This window comes from Coturnix japonica, chromosome 6 (genome assembly GCF_001577835.2).
Source record: "Coturnix japonica isolate 7356 chromosome 6, Coturnix japonica 2.1, whole genome shotgun sequence".
NCBI classification, from domain to species: Eukaryota; Metazoa; Chordata; class Aves; order Galliformes; family Phasianidae; genus Coturnix; species Coturnix japonica.
Window position 1 is genome coordinate 11,235,370 of NC_029521.1, and position 21,081 is coordinate 11,256,450.

Consider the following 21,081-nt stretch of genomic DNA (forward strand, 5'->3'; position numbering starts at 1 on the left):
CAGCTTATTTTTGTGACATCTAACAAGGTGCTGAAATTAATATTGCATTTGATACTATTTTAGATTTTGCGCAAAGCAACAAATTATTTTTCTTCTTAAATACTTTATCTGTTAGGGCAATCAATTGTGAAGCGAAAGGAATTACAAGATTATATATATGTATTTATATGTTTAAATCTTGAAATATTACCATTTATTTTCTATTCCGAATAGTACAGAAAAATTCCCACAATTTTTCACAGTTTTGATTGTTTCAGATATGTGTTTTTGTGGGGAAAAAATGAATAAGAACAGAACTATCACTATTTAATGCTGTAAGATTTACCTTTAATCATTTTATAAATACACTTTCTGAACAGAATGATATAATTGAGGCAGTCTCTCCTTATTGTTGAGGAAAAATAGCATTTAAATAGTAATAGCTTTTCATTTTTCAAATTTTTTAGTTACAAAATTGTTTAATTCATAGAATCATAAAATGGCTTAGGTTGGAAGGAACCCTTAAATATCTTTAAGCAGTACCCCCTGTGCAAATGTCAGGGTTGTGAACCTCTGTTTGTTGCTATCTATTTGCGCAATTTATTTATTTATTTCTGTATTTGGGGAATTAATCAGATAAGATCGGAGCAAGTGTCCCATTTTGATACTGCTGGGCATGGAAAATTTCTGTCTTCAGAAATCAACATTTTTTCTGCTTTACATTTATTATTACTATATCACTCAGATTTACAGGCCTCTCCAAAACCCACCTCCAGATAAGCAGGCAGAACTGTCAATGAAAGCATCAATATAATTGAACAACAACAAAAAAGACATTTGTCTAACAAGCTCATGCTTGGTTTATAGGTAATGAGTGGCAAGTTGCTTAATTAGATCAAGAAAAATACACATAGTTGTATTATATTAAACTAGAGTCCATTAAATTCCAACTAGAGGGTCTCTCAAGCTTATGTCTGCAGCTGCTTTATTGCAGTGTCATTGAAAAGCTGACTAGCGTATACTGCTACACTGTTGATCATTAAAGCTAAAGAGCTTGAAGCTATCATACCACTGAAATATAATGAAGCTGGATGAACATAAGTTGATGGTTCAAACTGAAGTTTGTTTTGGTGCAGGGAAAACAGATAATCCAAATTTTCTCATATCTGTTTTTATTTGAAGAGGAAGTTGTTATTTAAAGAGAGTTTTGGCTGAATTTTTAGTAGACAGAATGAATTAAAAATAAGCATAGAAAAAGCATTACAATTTTTTTTTTCCCTTTTAACTGTGATAAGATTTTTTAAAACAAGTTCATTTTTTCACACAGCTTAGATGAATTGTGGTCTTCCAGGAAATCCAAAGGTCATAGGTCACAGACTCTAGATTGATCAGGGATAACAGAGAACTACCTGGCTCTTTGACAAAGTGTAAGAGCAAGTTTTAAAGTACACTATTCATGCAAAAACTTATATGGCCTACTTTTCAACTGTGTCAGCCCACATGGTGTGAAATGAATAGTGTGAAGAAAATGTGTGTGCTATAAACAGAAAAATGAAGTGTGGGAATTTAAAGTTGAATAGAATCTAATGTATACCCAGGCAAATTCCACTACTTGTTTAGCTCTGTCTTTGCTTTGCTTCTTGCCATTCCTCTGTGCTGCAAAGTGTGTAGTGGATATGAGTTTGAGAGCAATTTGTTTCCTAATAAGTGAACCCTACTAAGCAATTTCAAATTTAGTCTTAAAGTTATGGAATTACTCATAATGTGATGCCTCTAGAATCTATTATACTTAAAAAAAATCTGTTATTTATGGAGAACTGAACCATATGGTAGGGAGAGTTTTTTACTTTTACAGAAGAAGGTTGTCTACAATTAATATATAGGAAATCTAAGGGAATTCTGAGAATCTAAATCATGGAAGATCTCCATCTCACAGACATTGGAATGGAGTCATTTATTAAAAGTTTATAGCAATCTCTAAATTATAGACTGTCATCTCTGGTCAAACCTGCAGAGTTCCCCAAATTCTTGTGTTGTCTACAGCCGTGTTGGAGCATTCTTGAGAGTGGTATTTCAGATCCTTCTTTGAATTCTACATCACAGGCAAGCAGCCTCAGTTGCTTTATTTGAAGGCAAGAGCTTTTGTCCTCTAAAATGTTTTCTATCAGTATAAAAAGATGATAGTCTGTGTTTTCATCACCCTGCTAGAGGCAGTATTTTGAGGACCTGAACAAATACAGAGTAAACAAAACTGAGATTATAAAATCCCGATACTTTCAGTCTGCTAACATGAGAAAATATTATTCATATACTGAAAACATGTTCATCCTTCTCTGGTTTGTGCATGCATCAGATTGTACATCAAATAACATGGACATGATTTGGCTCCAGGGTTTGTAAGCTTCTGGAAAAAAAAAAGAAAGAGAGATTCCTATGATGACATCATCACTCCTATTGACTAAACTTTCAGAAATATTCAGATACTAACGATGCCAAGCATTTTTTTACCATCAAGGTTATTGAAGTGGGAGATGAGTCATATGAAAATCTGCCCACCTTTTTAAAAAGCTTAAATTGAATTGGTTGTTGACCTTAAATACATAGCCTGATAGCACCACAGATAGAGTTTGGTCATTCTAGTCTACCTTTCTATTACTGCAGGTCTGCTAGCTGGTGCATGTGGGTGGTTTATTGAGTGAATTATAAACATGTATAATATATACATATGATATATAAATCTATATATTTATAAATATATATATACATAATATATATAAACATGCTTACATACATAGGCACAGCTTAATACTTTCCAGATGAAAATACCCTAAATTGTTTGATGAATTAAATGCAAAACAAATCCAAATATATTGAAAGAATGAGTTTTATGTAATTTTAAAATTTATTTCTAGATGATGAATGAATTAGTGAAAAATAGTAGGTGGTACCTTGAATGTGTTTCATCAATTAAGGAAAATTTTTGTGACCCAAGTCTCAGTCCTGGTGTTGCTAGTCAGGTTGCTACTCTCATGCATATTATTCATCTCTATGAGGTAACTTCTATAAAGTGTTGGGATTGCAAGCGTCTGGATTACATATTGCGTATTTAGGTTATTTTAGGGTGAAGTTGCTTCTGATTGCTTTACCACTACCTTCTTTTCAGGTTCTGTGTGCAGATCAGTAGAACTCATTACTTATTTGGAAGTCAGCCTCTATTTTCATTTGCTTATAACATATTATTTACTTCATTTATTTCTAACATCAGTTAGTGTCAGAACACTTAGTGTGATTGATTGCGCTCTGAATTTAAAAAAAACCAAAAAGGTAAAATGGAACAGTAAAGGTTTTTATTATGATTTGGTAACTACTGGAAAATAAATTTCTATTGTGACTAGAATAACAGATTATCTAAAATTAATTATACATGCTCTTAGTATGTCTCCTTTATTATCAACTTACTCTCACCTTTTTATATTGGGTACTGATGTTTCTTCAAAATTCTGCTTTTCTTAAACAAACACCCAGGAACCCACTACAATTTTTTTCCCTCTGTTTATTTTCACAGTTCATATTTCCTCACTTTTGAAAAACTGGAGAATGTAGTCATTCTACTCAGTAGTGTGAGATTCTTGTGCATTTGAAATTCACCTCACTTTAGTGGCTAGAAATTCTTATCTCCAGCCCAGCTTTATTTTATTTTATTCTGTTTAGAATTTGTTTTGTATTATCAGAAGGGGGGATTATTTCTTGGTGCAAGATCTATGCTGTTGAGATTCTATAAATTATAGTATAATATCACTTCTTAAATGACAGACTCCCAAGATTTTGTCTGGGAAATCCTCACAAAACAAAACTGACCATGTAAAGAAAATCCCCAAATTCAAACCCTGTAATGAGACAAATAATGCTGAAGTTTATACAAATTTGATTAGAATGGACAACAACTTATTAAAGGTTTGTGCTGGAAGCATCAGACTCCTCAGTTTGTTGCATAATAAATGAAATTGGGCGTTAGCTTTGGTATGGAATGCATCAGCATTTTTTGGGGCAGAATACCAATGTTCATATTTTCTTTGGCAAAAAATTAAAATGGTCCATTTCCAGAAACAGATTAATGAGCAGCACTGACAACTACTTTAAAAAAAAAAATAAATAAGTTCTGTCTTTTTTTTTACATAGACCCCACCAGTTACATTTTGTTGGTTATTTTCTGACTTGATCAAAGCAAGTATTTTTCTATAAAAATCTACATTTTCAAAAGGGAAACTTATGTTCATATCCACCTGTGTTTTTGAATTTACATTCAATAAGATTTGTTTGATTAGAGTATTAGCAGAAAAGCAAAACATCTTTCCTTCCATGAAATTGGATAGAAGTGATTTGAACTATAGAACAGGTCTGAAAGTCAGGACACTCATGGCTCAGTATTAGTTTCCTTGAAACAAAATTGTCCTGCAATACAGCTTAAATCCTTGATTGAAGGAGGTATACTCTAATATACTCAGACATTTTTGGCCAAAGATAAAAACAATTTCATAAAGCTCTTATCTTTTTTGAGACTGCAACACCTAAAAGTCTCAGGAGTTCTTATTTATGTTTACCCTTGAATTATGCGACTCACCTTAGAATAGTGAGATCATTTACCATACAGTGTCTTTGCATTGTTGTTAGGTATATATCTTTCCACAGGTAATTTTCATAGCAATTCTATGACATAGCAGTCAAGGAAAAAATGCCACTGTCCATATGTTGTGTATACATAACTAAGCAAACAATCAAACAAACAAAAAGCCAGGTGGTAAAAAGATAGAATCCCAGTAGTAATGACTTATCTTGCTCTGAAAATTTTTTTGTTCATTTTGGCACAAAAGCCCATTAAAAATAAATTCAAAATTACAAGAAGGAGGTAGTGAGAAGAGAGAGTAATAAGAACTTCTCTCAGGAGCAGAGTAATTATAGCTCTTAACTAGGTTGCGAGACATGTGGCGTGTTTCTCTTCCAAAGCATATTTAATTATTTACACAAAATAGAACAGAAAAGAAAAAATGAGAAAGATGCAGCCTTGGTTCTCACATTCAGAGTCTGAGATTTAACATCCAAACCAGAATTTCCTTAGTTTCTTTTAGGTAAAAGTTCCTTCAGTAATCTTGGAGTCTTAATATTAAAGAGTCATTTTTCTGAAGCTAATGGATGGGTAATTTTATGGTTCAAAGTGGTCTCTGAGCTGTTATCACTCAGAACCTTCTGAATTTCTGGAACACACACATAAACAAGCTGAATATTTTTCATGATCAGAGAAAAAAAAGCAACCCTCTATTCACCAAGTACCTTTTTTAAAAGAACACATTCTGATACTCTGGGAACTCTAGTTATTAACACAGTATGTTTGTAGCTCTGTTTTCTTGAAGAAACCTATCAAAATACGCATTGAGCATAACTGAATGTATTGACCAAGTACATGTGTTTGTGGGAAGTCCAGAATCGTTTTTAGGAGAGTTCAGACTGTTGTGTTCATAAGAGAATGGTTAACTATATCTTTGGAATTCTGTGTCAGTTCAGGAAGCAGTTTGATCTGATAAGTGTTCCATTTCCACATAATAAAATCTTTCCTTTAAAAGTGTAAGATTTTAATGAAATATTACATTTTTGAAGGCTGTGGAAGAACTTGATTTTTCAGCCTTCATTCTCTTTATCTGTAGAAGAGAGGAAGAATGGAGTTATATTATCTCTGTGCATCTTTTTCATTGTTATTCTACTTTTTTCACAGAATTATTTCAAAGTAAGTTGGTCAATAATGCATTATTTAAATAATAATTTTGAATTTTATTATTTATTTTTTCATGTAATTAATTCCATGTAGTTCTAATATGCCTGTGGAAGTATAATCCAAAAACATTTGTTGCTCTGACTTATGCCACTGTGACAGGTGGATATGAGAAGAAGGTGCAATAATGACTATTGTTTTTTTGCTTAAATTCTGTTAAATCCCACAGAGGGCTTTGTTCTGGGAAAATGTGTAAGGAGCCCAGACTCAACACAGTCCAAAGAAGTGCTTTGTATGTTAACTGCAATGGTTATTGACTTCTAACCCAGAAAGTAACTGGAGTAAAGACAAGGTAGCTTGCTTAGTACATGTGCAGTTTACACCTCCACTGTCAGTGGCAGAATGCCTGTCCCACTGGTTCTTTGTCAAGCACCATGTGCCACCCATTCTAACAGCAGCTTTGCTCATTCACAGAAGCCTGTTCTCCTGTCTGTGTTTTGAATCATGGAATAGCCCTGTGGCGTGTTATGGGTACTAGTGACATCCTACTTGGGCTCTTGTAGTTAAGGAAAATCTGCAGCTTTAAGACCAGGTGGATGAGCAGATATGGATGTGTTTCATGTTCTTTGTGTTTAATAGAGCTGGATCTACTGTAAGAAATCAAGCTATGAACTGAGAAATTGCTTAAGTAAGAGACAGACCTTTAGGGAATACATCCATGCTGCTGGCAATCTTGTTGATGAATCAGTAGGTGGATGTTCTTTCTGAGTCAGCAGTGTTCAGTTGACTTGGCGTGCTTTTCCATAGGTGTTTGTCATAAGACTGTTTTGATCAAAGAGGGATTTTGAGGTATTAAGCAATCAGCAAAAGGTATCTTAATTTAATGTTTGAAATTATGAATGCTGAAAGTTCTTTCTTCCAGTTCTGTTTTGAAGTCTGAGAGGAAGCATATCAGCCAAGCTGGCAAGAAAATATATTGGTTGCTATTGGAACTCGATAGTGTTTGTTCTTATGCCATGCCATCACCAGATTATAGCTGTTACTCACCTGTAGCTTTGTTATAAGAATTCAGAGTTTCATTAGGTGACATTTGAATCTTTTTACTATTTCCATTTTTTAGGCTTGCGCAAGGTGAAGGGGCAGTAAGATTGTTCAGTGGAGGATGGAGGTCACTGGCAGAACCCAGGGACAGTTGAGATTTATGTTAGATGCATATAAACCTGAATACATATGCACAGTGGTTCTCTTCCTCCTTCACCTGCTGCATTTTCTTTCACTCTTCTCTGAAAGAAAATAGCAGCAGTGTCTTCAGAGGGATAAGCATCAAGGTGGAGATTCTGGTGGTGCAGTGCTATGAGGAAAAGAAGCTGGGCTTTCCGCTGAGAGGCAGAGTAACTTCTGATCCCCAGCTTCAGATTTACACCATTGTCATATCTAAGATAACTGTGTTTAAAAGATTGTTTCCCCATGACTGGCTTTCAAATTTTCTACTTTATAACAGATATGAAAAAAGTGACCTATTTTAAAATAAGTTATTTTTTTAATATGTAGAACTGTGTAGAAGATCAGTAAAGCTTTGGAAGGGAGGAAAGGAGAGCATGTGAAGAAGTAAAAGTTTATACTTAAATAGCATAATTTTCATGGCCAGAATCCCAGTCAGATTCGTCTGTACTCTTTCAGAGAAAAGACTTCTATCTTTCACAAAGCTTGGTATTAGATTTTGTGTAGTTCATGCAAAAGCATATCATGTTTTTTTGGTTTCGAGGCCAGGTTAAAAGTACCCTCCCCTGTATGGTTTTTAAAAGCAAGGATTTGTTGTGGTTTAAACTGGAAGGTAGTTAAGTACCAGACAGTTGTATGCTATTGGACTGTTGGAGAGAGTTACACTGGAAGTTGTTTCTACAGGTCTTTAGTGATGTGATTATTGATTTTGTATTTGAGTTATATTAAAAATGCTCATAAGAAAAACTTGTAGATTTAGAATTATCACAGAAGAACATGGAAACACTCATCTCAAGAAAACTAGCTTGCTGAAGTCTGAACACTTACAGAGAAAATTCTCTTCTTTCCCTCCACCCTAAAATAAAAATATTTATCATAAGTAGATTTTTGTTGTGTAAAAATAGCATTTTACCTTCAGTTTCTACATCATTGTTAGTATTTTTTTTGCTTTAGTTTTCAGTGACAGTTGTAAATGATTGATTCTGTTTTATACATTCTTTTCACGTAGATTTATTATCATTTGTTGATATTGAATCATCTTGATCACTTGATATTGAATCATAATTCCCACTATACTTACAGCATGCCATCAGTATTTCCTTGAATATTACAGTATGAAAATCACCAGTTCCTGTAAGAAATGATATCAAAAGCTTTCATCTCTTTCTTTGAAATGCTGAAGTGTGAAGTAACCCACATGTAGCTGCACAGCCTTTCATGGAACTGTGAACCAAGATTTCACCTGCAGTAACCTATGATTATACTTGTGCATATTATACAAAAGATAAAATTTACACTCACCTATTTTAAAGGAGCAGGAGTTTCTTTGTTTACTTCAGAAGCCAAAAGTGGCCTTTTTACACAAGCATATGCTTCTCCCTAAACCCAGATCACCATAAACAACCAGAACAATTGTTTTCTTTATATTTATCTGCTCCAAGTGAAATTGTTACATTTTATGTGTTATTTCACAGAGATCTGAGATCTCACAATTAATGACTGTATCGAAGAATTTATTGGCAGGCAGTTAAATTTATCTAAAAACAAAAGAGCTCATGTAGCTATGTTGCCATGGAAAATTGGGACTTCTGATTAGAATAATAATTTTAAATAGCTACTGGAAAACTATTAGGCTGTTTTTTAATTTTTATTTTCAGATAACTTGAGTTGCAATGCTCTCGTATAGAATTATCAGATGACACAAGTCTGTACATCGTCTAAAATTTAGTTAATGCAGTATACATTATTATTACACACTGTAAATACAATTTACAGTGACTGCTTAAACAGTCACTTGCATACTAATTAAAGGCAGCTTTTTGTCTTTGCAAACTCTTATATAAGGCTGGGTGATTAGCTAGGTGATTCAACAAAGTAATCAATTTTTCACTTTACAAAGCAGATTGGCTTTAAGAGATTTTTCTGTGGATATCAGTCAAAGCTATCAATTTCGGCAAAAGACTGAAGGACAAATAGTGCCAGAAAAAAGAGAATGTGCTAAAGTGGAAGTAAAATAAATTTTTGCAAATGTGTCTTTTGTAACTATTGTGTTTGTTCAACACAACACCAACAGTTTCCCCCATCTATTACTTTCCATCCTACTGAGAATAATTTCCATGCATTGATGTTTGATATTTTATTGCCACGAGTGGGATACAGATAGGACTGAACATGAGCTATGCCTAGTCACGGAGCAGACCATATGAACTGCTCTGAAGGTATCATAGTCTTAGTTCAGAAGTCATGTTGTTGGTGGCTAACTATATCTAAAAGTCTGTTAATCAACTAAGAGTTTTTCCTAGACTTGAAAATAGATCTTGACCAATGAATACTAGTCTTCATGCATTTGCAGATACTATTGTTCTTTTTTTAATGAAGTGAATGATTTGACCATTTCTTCCTCATTCAGCTTTTTTTTTGTTTTTGTTTTTTTTTTTTTCTTTTCTTTTCTTTTTTTTTTTTCTTGAATAAATTTTACTAGGGTTTCCTGTAGTTTCCTGTTGATTTCCTGAAGCCAAGAATGTTCATCTTCCATCGTAGATAAGGACTTACTGGTAGCACTTAGCTGCAGTCATGCCATGAAGAAACTTGTTACCAACCAAAATGAGACCTGTTAACAATGTCTTTTGCTCAGTGTGGTGGTAAAGCCAGTAATGCATCAATGGGAGATCAGTATGAGTTATGCTTTTAATGTCATAAGAAAAGTGTTGTTTTACTTTTTTTAATTTTAATTGGGGATTATTTGGATAAATGATAGATAATCAAGAGGAAGGACCTTTTATATTGGAGGAAATACGCATACATGTAATGCTATAAATTAAGCATTTACCTCTAGAGCACATTGTTATAGAAAGTGCTGTTATTTTTTTACTAATTAAATTAAAAACTAAATTGGCAAAGTTGTATGCACTTTAATTGATCATATTACCAGGCACTCTCCCAGCAAACCTAATTAACTTCAAACTACACCACACTATTAACAGATGGGACTTTTTTCTTTTATTTTTTTCACTAATTAGAAAATCTCATTCTTTTCAAATTTATGGATTAAGCAGAAAATTTTATTTTATTGTCAATATGTCACTAAAAGTTGAGGAACAAGCCACTTTGCATAAAGAAAGGAAAAATAAAGCTGAAATAGAAACTAATATTTCTCCTTTTTGTTGATGCTGGTAACTCTTCTGTATTTGCTTTACCGGCATTCTTTCTCAGCAATTTTGTTTCTAGATTTCTTATTTATTACAGCTATTACAAAAATCTATGAAAACAGATTCATTAAATATGAACTGTTAAGAGATGTTTGATAAGTACATAATTTTAGTGTCAGGAATAAGTTAAAGTCCTACTACACTAGGTTATGTCTTAATTGATTAAACAGTAATACTAGAAATACAAGAAGTTTATCATAAATAGAGATAATGAACCCTTTCTATTTAAATAAAACTTTTGACTAAATAAAGACTCTTTGGTGTTGTAGACAGTACTGATAGATTTATGTATTGTCCTACTCAGGCTTCTTCTTATAATTGCAGTACAGGTCTCAGCAGTGTAAGTACATAACAAAATTAAAGCAAGAGGTAGAAACAGGACCCTGGGGAAGTTAAGTAACATGCTGTGAGTCTCACAAGTGAGTAGCAGGATTGGAATAATAACCAACTTTTCTGATGGCTTATGATCATGTTGATCGGCTTTATTGCTGTCTTCGTTTTATTTTTAAAATGAAATCCTTGCCACTAGTTTGCCTATGCAAATTCACTGAGAGCTTACTGCTTATTGGTCCATCATGTAGTCTCCCATTTGGATAAACTTTTGCTTTTCTTATTAAACAGTAAGCCTATTTCAACTTTGCTGAATAAGAGCAAAATGTGTATTGTGGATCTTATAAAGCTGCCGATTTTTTCAATAACTTTTTTAATGCATGCTGGTGAATTGTTTATTTAGCCTATAATTTAATAGCTAATTAGATCTGTAGTGAACTTTACTGTGTAATAAAGCAGTTAGTGTAATTGAAAGGGAAGAGTTTGCAAACAAACATATACCAGTCTTTGGGTTGTTGAGAAGATTACAGTGTGGTCATCAACAGTGCAAAGTTTAGATTTAGTCCTTTAATCAAATTCAAAACTAAGAGTTGGTAAATGCTGACTCAGAAGACTTGGGTGCTTTCATGTGTTTTCTGGCTTCCCTAAAAGGTGGGGTTGGTCACTCTGATTTGAAGGTGCTTAATTCTTTATAGAATTAGTTTCTGAATCCTGTTTGGCATTCACAGTGGAAGAAATAGTAGAAATGTTTAGTTTAACTTGTCTGCCACTTCTGCATGCAAAAGAATATGATCATTAAGCCACAAAGATGGATTTATGAGCCAGCACACAATCCAGCAATCATCCCTTATGATATGGTTAGTATGTATTCTGTTTTCAGCAGCAGGCGCTGACTAGAATTTGTACTTTGGCTGTATTCATATGCATGTATCACTGCTAGCTCTTCATACGTTTGTATTCCAGCAAGTATGGCTCTTTTACAGGGAATATATTAGCTGCAAAATGCATTATTTATTTCTGTGAAAACAAGTTAAATGGCAAGAAACTTCCCAGCTGCTGAGAATTCTTGTTTGTTTTTGTTTTTTTTTAAAATTTATATTTATTATTTATTGGTGTAAGGAAGAAATAGATTCTTATTTTTGTCTTTTCATTATTCATCGCTTTAAGCTATCCCTCTTATTAGCAAACTTCACCACTCATTTGCTTGCTTTATCCTTGCTTGGTCTTGTAAGGTCAATCAAAACAGCCGATGTACCATTGTTAGATAATAACAATATATAATATTGTTATTATAGATATAACATATCTAATAATTAATAGATAAAATTAATAGTTAATAGTTAATAATAGATAATAACAATATATAATTCAATAACAATAACCTTGGAATCCTGAATGACATAGAATGACCTCCCCAGAGCACCTGGGAATTCATATCCATATAGACTAGAAGGTAGAAAGAGTAGTATTCCACAATATTTAGTTCTTTTTCCTTTATTATTTCAAGTATTTATATATTAGTCTGGGTGGGACCAGATGGGAAAGCAGAAGCAGAATGACTGGGCATGGCAAAATGTTTCAGCCCAGAGAAAACTCAGTGTATGTCTCCTTCCTGAGTGTGGTACTATGTCCTGCTGATCAATTTTGGATAGAGTCCTGCTTCTACACCTGGTATGAGAATACAGGTGAAAATGTGTCTAAGTAAAAAATTTTCTATTGATTCCTTTAAAAATACATATTTGACTTTATTTGTCTTGACAAATCATAAACTTTTAAGACTGCTGAATGAACTAATATGAATTGCATTATTCAACATCAGTTAGTATCTTTAGTTCACTGTGATATGTCCAAAGGGAATAATAATAATAAATCTTAATGAAGTACTACCAAAAATGACTGGAGAATGCTCATTTTTGGAGAATCTATCTTACAGTAAACAGCTCTTACTTTATGTAAATTTATAGAACCTAAGGGATATTAATTGTTCAGCTGTTTATATCAGCCACAATGCATAATTTCTTAGTACTCCTGAATTTGTTTTCAGAAGATAATTTCTGGATTTCACTGTTTACGTGTAGTTAATGAAACATCAATTTAAACAAGCCATTATGGCTCTTTTGTGGTCTAGTCTTTCTCAAATCTTACTTGTGTTATACCATTATAATGGCAAAGATCATGGTACTTATCCTAGAGACTGGAAATTGTTGCTTGGATTGCAAAACAAGGATTAAGTAATTTCTGCTTTTGAGCAGCTGTTGTATCCTTAGAAATGTGTGTTTCCAGTCCTAACAATACCAGACAAATAAATTCTATGTATCTATAAAAGGAATACAATTGCGTTTCATTTTTTATTTTTTTTTCTGTTCAAAGGAAATTTGTTTTGATGTTTGAAGTATGTAAATTTTCTCTCAAATTAGGCCAAAACCTCAGGCTATTGGCATGTTACTTAGAGTTCCAAAATTAGAGGATCCTTGAGTTATCGCAGGATATTGCTTTGTGGTCATTAGAAATAATTCATATTCTCCTTAAATAATTCAAAATATAAATGCTAATAAAACAATGTAGTATATTATAGGCAGTACAGTAGGCCTAGGGGTGAATAATTTAACCTTCAAATATTAAGAACTTCAGACAAATTTCTGAAGAAGCAACGTACAAATAGATTGTCATGACATGACAAAGTAAGGATGGGAGAAATAAAAAACATAAAATAAGTTGTTTATTTAGATAAACCACCATCCCTGCCTCAGGAGTTTATTAGGATCTATTTATTCTTTTAGTCTTCTATAAATGTTGTGTTAAAATAAAATAGTTGAGGTAATGAATGGAAATCTCATGCGACATCCACTAGCTCTATGACTATTCAGTCATCACAGAAGAGAAAACTATTCACAATCAAAAAAGAATAAAGTGTGATTTATTGCACTGCATGTTTTTTACTCCTATGACAAGGAAAAGAGCTGTATTGTAGAAGTCAACAAAATAGTAAAGATGACTCTTGTGGCAGGGATTGGTGTACTTGCCCTCTGGGCAACCTCTAAATGGATGGTTGAGTGACTTCTGCTGTTTGATGGATGGTTGAGTGACTTCTGCATAACGTATACAACAGATCTTGTCTTGTCTCACACTGAAACATCCTGAAACAAACACAGTGGAGAAAGCAGAAAGTGTATGTGCTAGTTTCTTCAGCGACAGCAAATTTGACTTATTATGGTTTTTTCTTCCAGAAACCTCTTTGTAGGTGTTTTATCATTTATATGCATTTATGAAAATGATGTTCTTTCAAGTCGTAGCTACTGTAAGATTGGTAGTGGACTGAAGTACTACTTGTGGCTATACATACCAAAATGTAATTTGAGGAGAGCACTTGTAGTATTTACACTTCATTAATAATTTGAGGAACACAGGCTGCTATTTATGGGTATGTAACAGTCCAGATATTTGATATGTTGCTTCTGGTGCATTTCTTGCAAGACTGACATCAGTAAAGTGTTCTTACTAAAGAAACTTTAAATTACCCATTGTTGTGTATGTAATAATTATCTCTTTTCTCTAATGTAAACAGCCTTTGCATGCTTCTTCAGTAATACTAGGGCAGTAGTTCAAAGAAGTTGTAAGAGAAACAGTGCCACCCCTTGGATCATTGTCATTGTCTTCCTTTTGTTATTTAGGCCTAGTCCTGGAAAGTGTGCTGAGCCTCACTTTATTTATCATGGTTTCACTCTAACAGTATTTGCGGAGTGCCTATGCTTTCTCTGTGACTTGTGTTACTATACACTTATAAAATGCCCCCCCCCCCCCCCCCCCCTTTTTTTTTTTTTTTTTTTTTTTTTTTCCTTTTAGTTCCTGTGATTATTCTTAATGAGAATTTAAAAAGTATCTCAGAAGAGCAGTCAAAGCTCTTCTGCAGCAACTCAGTAGTAGTGCAGAGCTTTTTATTTTTAAGTGGATTTTTTTCTGCATTTTCTCTGACTTCTTAAAATAGGCATTGCACACTTTTGTTGAACTCTAGCTGGATTTATTTTGTTTTTTGATGAAAGATTTAAGGGTATGTAGCAACTATTCTATGTTTACTCACCCTTTCTTTTAATCAGACTTATGTTTATTTTTAACTCAATGCTTTAAGTACTCAGTGTAGCTGCTAGTGTATGACTTGATGTTTCTCAGTCTTAAACAAACAGCAATTTATAATAAATTAAAAGATTCTTTCCTTCCAGAGAAAAGCTATAATAGATGTGTAGCAATTGAAGTGTTGTGCCAAATGCATTGGAATAATAAACAGAGCCAGCAAGCTTCTCTCCATGGCCTATTTAAGAAGTGAGGTAATAATTCACATGCATACAAGCGTTTTTCTTCCTGTAGGTTCTAGTTAGTGTAGTTTTGGAATATCAGTCTGTCTAGGTTTGTACTTATCTTCAAAGATAGTAAATTCTCAAGAATAGACATTAGCTCCCCAATAAATCTGTCAAGGACCTAAATTCAAAATAACCTGTTTGCATTTGTGGGTGGGAATGCATCTAAAAACTTCTGCAGTTGAGGTTTTATCATGGAAGGGTATTATTTTTTTTATTTTTTTTTAATTTTATTTTAATATAACTTTAACCTGATTGTTTTAGGCCTTACTTCTCCCAAACACTTGGCATGTTGAAGTTCATCTTGATGTTTCACTAAGCAAAGGAAAAGTGTGTTTCTCTACTGGGGGGATAAAAATGAAGCTTAAGATTCTGTTTTGTCCCGAGGCACTGTGATTCTCGGGGGTATTATGAATTGTAATGCCAGGTATGTGTGCTGGGAAAAGAAATGAGGAAACAAAACTTCATCTGCAATCAGGTATAATGGGGGGGATGATGTATTTGTTTTGTACTATGTCACTGGAGTAGCATGGGAATATGGAGTTTCTTACAAAATACTCTTTAGATATTTATATTTTAATACTGGTAATATGAATTGTCACAGAACATTTAAATTACTTAAGCATCTTGTGAGTATATGTAGTCAAAATCCTTAAGATTTTATTTAAGCACCACAGCGATTATTATTATTAAGAGACTGGATATAATGAAAATGCTGGTATGTAATTATGCTGGTTTTGTTCCAGAGGTCTCTTTTAGCTAATAGGCAGTGACTGAATATTGTGACCTAAGACTTGCTAAGTGAATTGGAAAATGAAAGTCTTGCTTTTTTTGTATTGTTTGCAGAACTTGGAAGAGTGAGAACTGTCATAAGATTCCATGATTAGTTTCTTAAATTTCATTTTCATCATTAAATGAGATTGTTTTAACATTCTTTATATCAAAACTGCTGTTTTAGGGTGAATCTGTCATTTGGAAATTTTTTGTTTTTGTCATTGTTTAGGAGATACTTATATTTAGTGATTATCATTAAACCATGACAGTTTATAATAGTATATTACTTTGAAAAGATACTCCACCGAGTGTAGATCAAAAATCACCATTAGGTGTCTTAAAGTGTTGTCGTTATTAAGAATATCTTTACTGTTGATGGTGTCTTGCTCTTTAAAATAAATGGCACTTTGTATTTTCTAATAAAATGAAAATCCTTTTCCCTAGAATCTAGGTGAAAAGTAATCTTCACATATAGAGCACTATATTGTGTTTAGTGTGCAGAAAAAAGAGAAATGTATGCACAGAAAGCAAACAAAAGCATGTTCTTTTGAGCTGGAAAAAGAAAAAAAAAGTTAGTTTAATGTTATATAGAAATTAGAAGCTGGAACAGAATTTTTTTTTAAATTCTTTCATGCGTAGATGAGATGTTATTGAAAAGCGAATGGTTCAAGGATTGAGCGAGACAGTCTTTGAGAACTAATTTCTGTGTTCATTAGCCAAATGAAGACTAGTAATATCCAGTGATAGCTTTTAGGTCTAAAGCCTTTATTGGATGAACAAATTTTTGTTTCATTGCCCATCTGCTGCTTGAACAGTTGAGACTGTCAACAAAAGTAGTAATTGTGGTGATAATGCACATTAGTGGTGAAATTCATGGAAATGAATAAATATGCTCAGTCAGAACTGGAATGACACCATTAGTTCATTTAGCAAATATGCTTGTTTAGATTATATGTTTTTTAGCCATTACTGACCTATGAGGTTGTATTTTAACTGAGATTGTGAGGAGCTGCATGTCCACTTACTAGTACCTTGGACTATCCAGTCCTGAGCTATCTATTCTCTAGGTTTATTTTAAAGGATGTTACTTTTAAGTAGCTACTTGGAGCTGCCAGAAGACTAAAGGACATTTTGTTTTGATTCTGTAGAATTGAAAATCAGATAAAAGTTTCAGGAGACATAATTTTCCATCTGTTTCTAATCCTTTGAGCACAGACACAGATATTTTCTTATTTCTTCGAGGAGAATCATGGTATAGCACATAAAAATTGCTTAATTGTATCCATGTTTTCAGGTTCCAAATTATCCTGGGGATGTCATTGTTCAGGAGACATAAAACCAGATTTATGATATCAGACATCTAAATTACATTGGATTCACAAACTTTGTGTACTTCATGATACTTCTAGCCAAAATTAGGATGCATACATTTCAGTTATTCTGTCCTAATTCAGTGAGGATGTGAAAGCAAATGTTCCATGCTACTGGAGAATTTTGGGGAGCCAGTAGACTAGGTAATTGTATTGGCTTTGTGTTTGGAGAAAACGAAGTTAGAGACAGATGGAGATGGGTTTAATCCAGTTTTTGCTGTATTAGCCAGAAAAGCAATTTACACGTTGTTAATGAGGATCGGATACCATACCTAACGAAATCATTTGTTTAAAAAAAAAATAAAAAATAATAATAAAAAAAACCACAACAAATTTAAAGCAGGGGGCTATTTGAAATTAGAGAATCTACATCAGTAGGAGTTAGGATCTAGCACCTATTTTCATACTGGATTGCAGAGCTTCAACTTGTTTGTGGCTACTGGTCAATGCAAGAAAGTAAAGTATTCTGTGATAATATATCCTTTTTGAAATTCAAGTAGTATTAGTTTTCATAAAGAAACTGACAGTTGAAATGCAAATAGTATTATTATTTATTTTCTTTTTATTTTGTGTGTATGTTGGAGTGTAGAAGGATAAATGTTTCATTCTAACACTCTTAATAATTGCTCTTTTCTTTTGTAGGTTGTCTTAGTCTTCGCTCTTAGTATTGGTGCTCTTGTAATATACTTCATAGATTCATCAAAGTGAGTATTCTTGTACATTTTTATTTCCTCCTTTCTTACAGCAATTTCTCGTCTTTAAATGGCTCCATTCATCTACTTCAGCTCTGAGCTTGGTCTCATTGCCTGAGTGTGAAGAACTCTATAATACTGCATGGTCTACCAAAAAACTCAAGGATGGGAAAAAGATCTTATATAAACTAGACTGAACATATTCACATTGGATTCGTAGAAAGTATTGGCAGAAAACCTGTGTTTCTGTGTGTTGAGATAGCACACACTGTTGCAAAATTATATTTCTATGTTCATTGAGCATATGAAGAATCTTTCAAGTTCAAGACTACAATAATAAACATAGAATAAACATAAAACTATGTCGCAACAGGAAAAAACAAACAAACATCAGGACACTGACAGAAATGCTTCTGAATTGAACATTAAAAAGCTTCTGAATGAAGCATGAGCATTCTTTCTTGCTTTCAGATTTTCACCTCCTGGATTTAGAGGGTTAGATAAGATGAAGAGTAAAAATCTGCAAAGCATCTGAATATGTTTTAAATTATGTGGTCACACACCAACATTATCATACCGTTACCATGTTGTGGTTTTAGCCAGGCAATAAGAAGTTTCATCCTGATCTTAAAGATGTTTTGACATGTAGCTGGGAATATCCTTCCTTTGGTCCCATTCATACTACACCCTCATTTTTAGACCAAGCTTGATGCTGGCACTAGTGGAATAGACAGAACAGTAGTCCAACACAGAAGAAACCTGTGATTTAACGAAATATTACTATTTTGAATTTACGGTTTTGAGAAGTTGATATTCTGAAGACTAAACAGCATTTCAAAGCTCTTGAACTTTTTAAAACTACATTTAGGCTTATTTTTTCTGCAACACTTATGGCATACCTTTGTAATGTAGGTAAACCAAACATAACACAAGGTAGTTAGAGGTGTGGGATTTTTTGTTTGTTTGTTTGTTTTGTTTTGTTTTGTTTGTGGAGAAGAACTGACCTGTGGAAAAATCCAAGTGGTTTTTTGAGATTCCTTGAAGTATGGACAATACTACTTTCTTACTTCTTTCTCCTTAGTAGGAGGATATGTCACCACTGAAACATGTATGCTTTTCTGAAGATGTTTAAAAAACAGTGCAAAAAGTTCAGGGTGCCCTATGTATCCATGTCAAAACTGTCAAACAGAACAGGTGTTTTTTAGGATCTTGTCATGTTTGAAATGATGAAGGTAAGAAGTGAGGAAGACTTGCAATCCCCTTTATAAAATAACTGAGAAAGTGGAGAATATGTCTTAGCCTGTACATGATCCAGTGTGTGCAGTGAACAGTGACATATGATTGTATGATTCCTCTTGACAATGCATTCTATAGCTGTTGTGTTCAGCCTGTGCTGTGGACACTTAGCCATCAGCCTGTGCTGTGGACACTTAGCCATCATTAGATCTCACACATAGAGTGATAAAAATCAAGTCTTCCATACAGAGCTGAAGAATAGTAGTGTGAGCATTTGTCCAGAATAAAATGACAGAGGTTTATGTTTCCTAATGTGCCACTAGTTTTCTCGACACAATGGACAGCTGTTTCCTTGAAGAAATCCAACATGACTTGGTACATACAATTAATGGCATCAAGAAAGATGGGAACAGCTCATACTATTTGCTTGGATGGTGAGGGAAGAGGAAAGAGTGGAGTCTCCACTGGGTTTCTGTCAAAGACTGGTCATGATTAGTTCTAGTGAAAGATACTGGGGAATTTAGTAAGTCCAATCCTGCATATGTTACGTATTGTTTCCTCGACTAAGTAATGGCACAGGGAAGGTAACTACAGACAAAACAAATTTCATTACAGCTGAGAGGAGTGTAACTCCATGCCTTTATTTCCTGCATACCACTGACTTGAATCATTGTCCCCTAGTACCACAAGATTTGTATAGAACATTTTTTCCATGCTAGTAACTAATGGAATATTTCAGTCTTTAAAAATGGAAAATCATTTAGAAGAGAAATTACTATCCTGGCATCCCTCGCAATTAAATCTTGTCACTTCCTGATAGGAAATGCATCACTTAGTACTAACAAAAATCCTCCTTCCTTCCTTTATTTGTAGCATTTCATTCATAAAATACTGTTTCCTTGGACAAAGGTGTTTTTCAATACTAGCAATAGCAGTTAAACATGAAAAAATTGCCGCAGAGATTCTTATAAATATTACTCACCTAATTATTTTAATTTGGGAATAAAAACCAAAGCATTGACATTTTATTTTTATGTCTGTCTTCTGTTTTTGCTTTCAATAAAAGATGTTAAAAAAAAAAAAAAAGAAAATCATAGCACTTATTCAGAAGATTTTTGATTTAAAAAGTGATTTACTTTTGGACATGATAGCATAATTTGTGCTAATAATGGTTCCGATTTATGTTTCCTTTAAAATTGTTTATCGTTTAGTTCTTCAAGGTAAGAAAACAATGGAACCATCCTTCAATTTTAAAAGTAAAACTGACAGTCTTCAGTTGGTTCTCTAGTCTGCTGGCTATGCTGCAGCACAACAGAAAGCATGTTGTCTGCAAATACTTCATTTTCCACACATTTCTATAAGTAATTTCCACAACTTTCTTCTTTCCTGTGTACAGTTCTGCTTATTTTTCCGTGTTTAAAAGGTAATTTAACACATGCATTTGGAATTACTCCTCTGAGTTTTATTGACACCAACAGTGAAGGTGAAATGCCTCTTTTCTTTTGTTATTCTGACATCTGAATTTCATGCTGCACCAGTGACTTGAATTGAGTGGAAAATAAAATTTGTTTGCTGTAATCATCTTTGGGCATGGTCAGTAGCAGTACTAGCAAAGACCTTAATTTTCCACTAAACTGTTAACCTGGAACTCTTTGTTTTCTCTTGCAATTTCAGTAGCATGAAACTGATTATGAAGTGAATATTCTTTTTTCTATTTTTGATTTCTCTTCTGGGATGAAATACAATGCAGTTCACAACCATAGATATGAGCTGTTTCTTTCAAGTGCAGAAATATAATACTTTTCCTTTCTTGCTTTCTAATTACTGCACTGTCTCTTGAAGTCTACATCATTTACTGGATTTCTTTCCCTTAACATTCAGCATCCATATAAAAGTGATAGAGCCGATCAGTGATGAGGTGAAAATATGTCTCACTACTTACTGTGTATGTTCCGCTCACCTGCATTTTTCAGTTTAGGCTTTTTTTGGTGTTCATAATGTCAAAGGCATCAGCATAGTTGCTGAACAGCTAACCTTTTTTTCCAGTACTGTGCCACATACTATACTTGATTAGAATTGTATGTAAAAGTACCATCTGGCAATGAATGTAAAACAGCTGCATCTAAAAATAACAGTGGCATTGTGAATGGGGAG

The 21,081-nt window shown here is 33.5% G+C and overlaps 1 protein-coding gene across 50 annotated transcripts in view; it reads left to right on the top strand.

Annotated features, from left to right (window-relative positions):
- Positions 1-21,081, top strand: part of KCNMA1 (potassium calcium-activated channel subfamily M alpha 1) — a 412,923-nt gene that overhangs the window by 173,785 nt on the left and 218,057 nt on the right. For all 50 annotated transcript variants that reach the window (XM_015866684.2, XM_015866674.2, XM_015866673.2 and 47 more), the window contains one exon: positions 17,642-17,703. In XM_015866684.2, the coding sequence (XP_015722170.1) occupies positions 17,642-17,703 (62 nt within the window). The remainder of the gene's footprint in view (positions 1-17,641; positions 17,704-21,081) is intronic.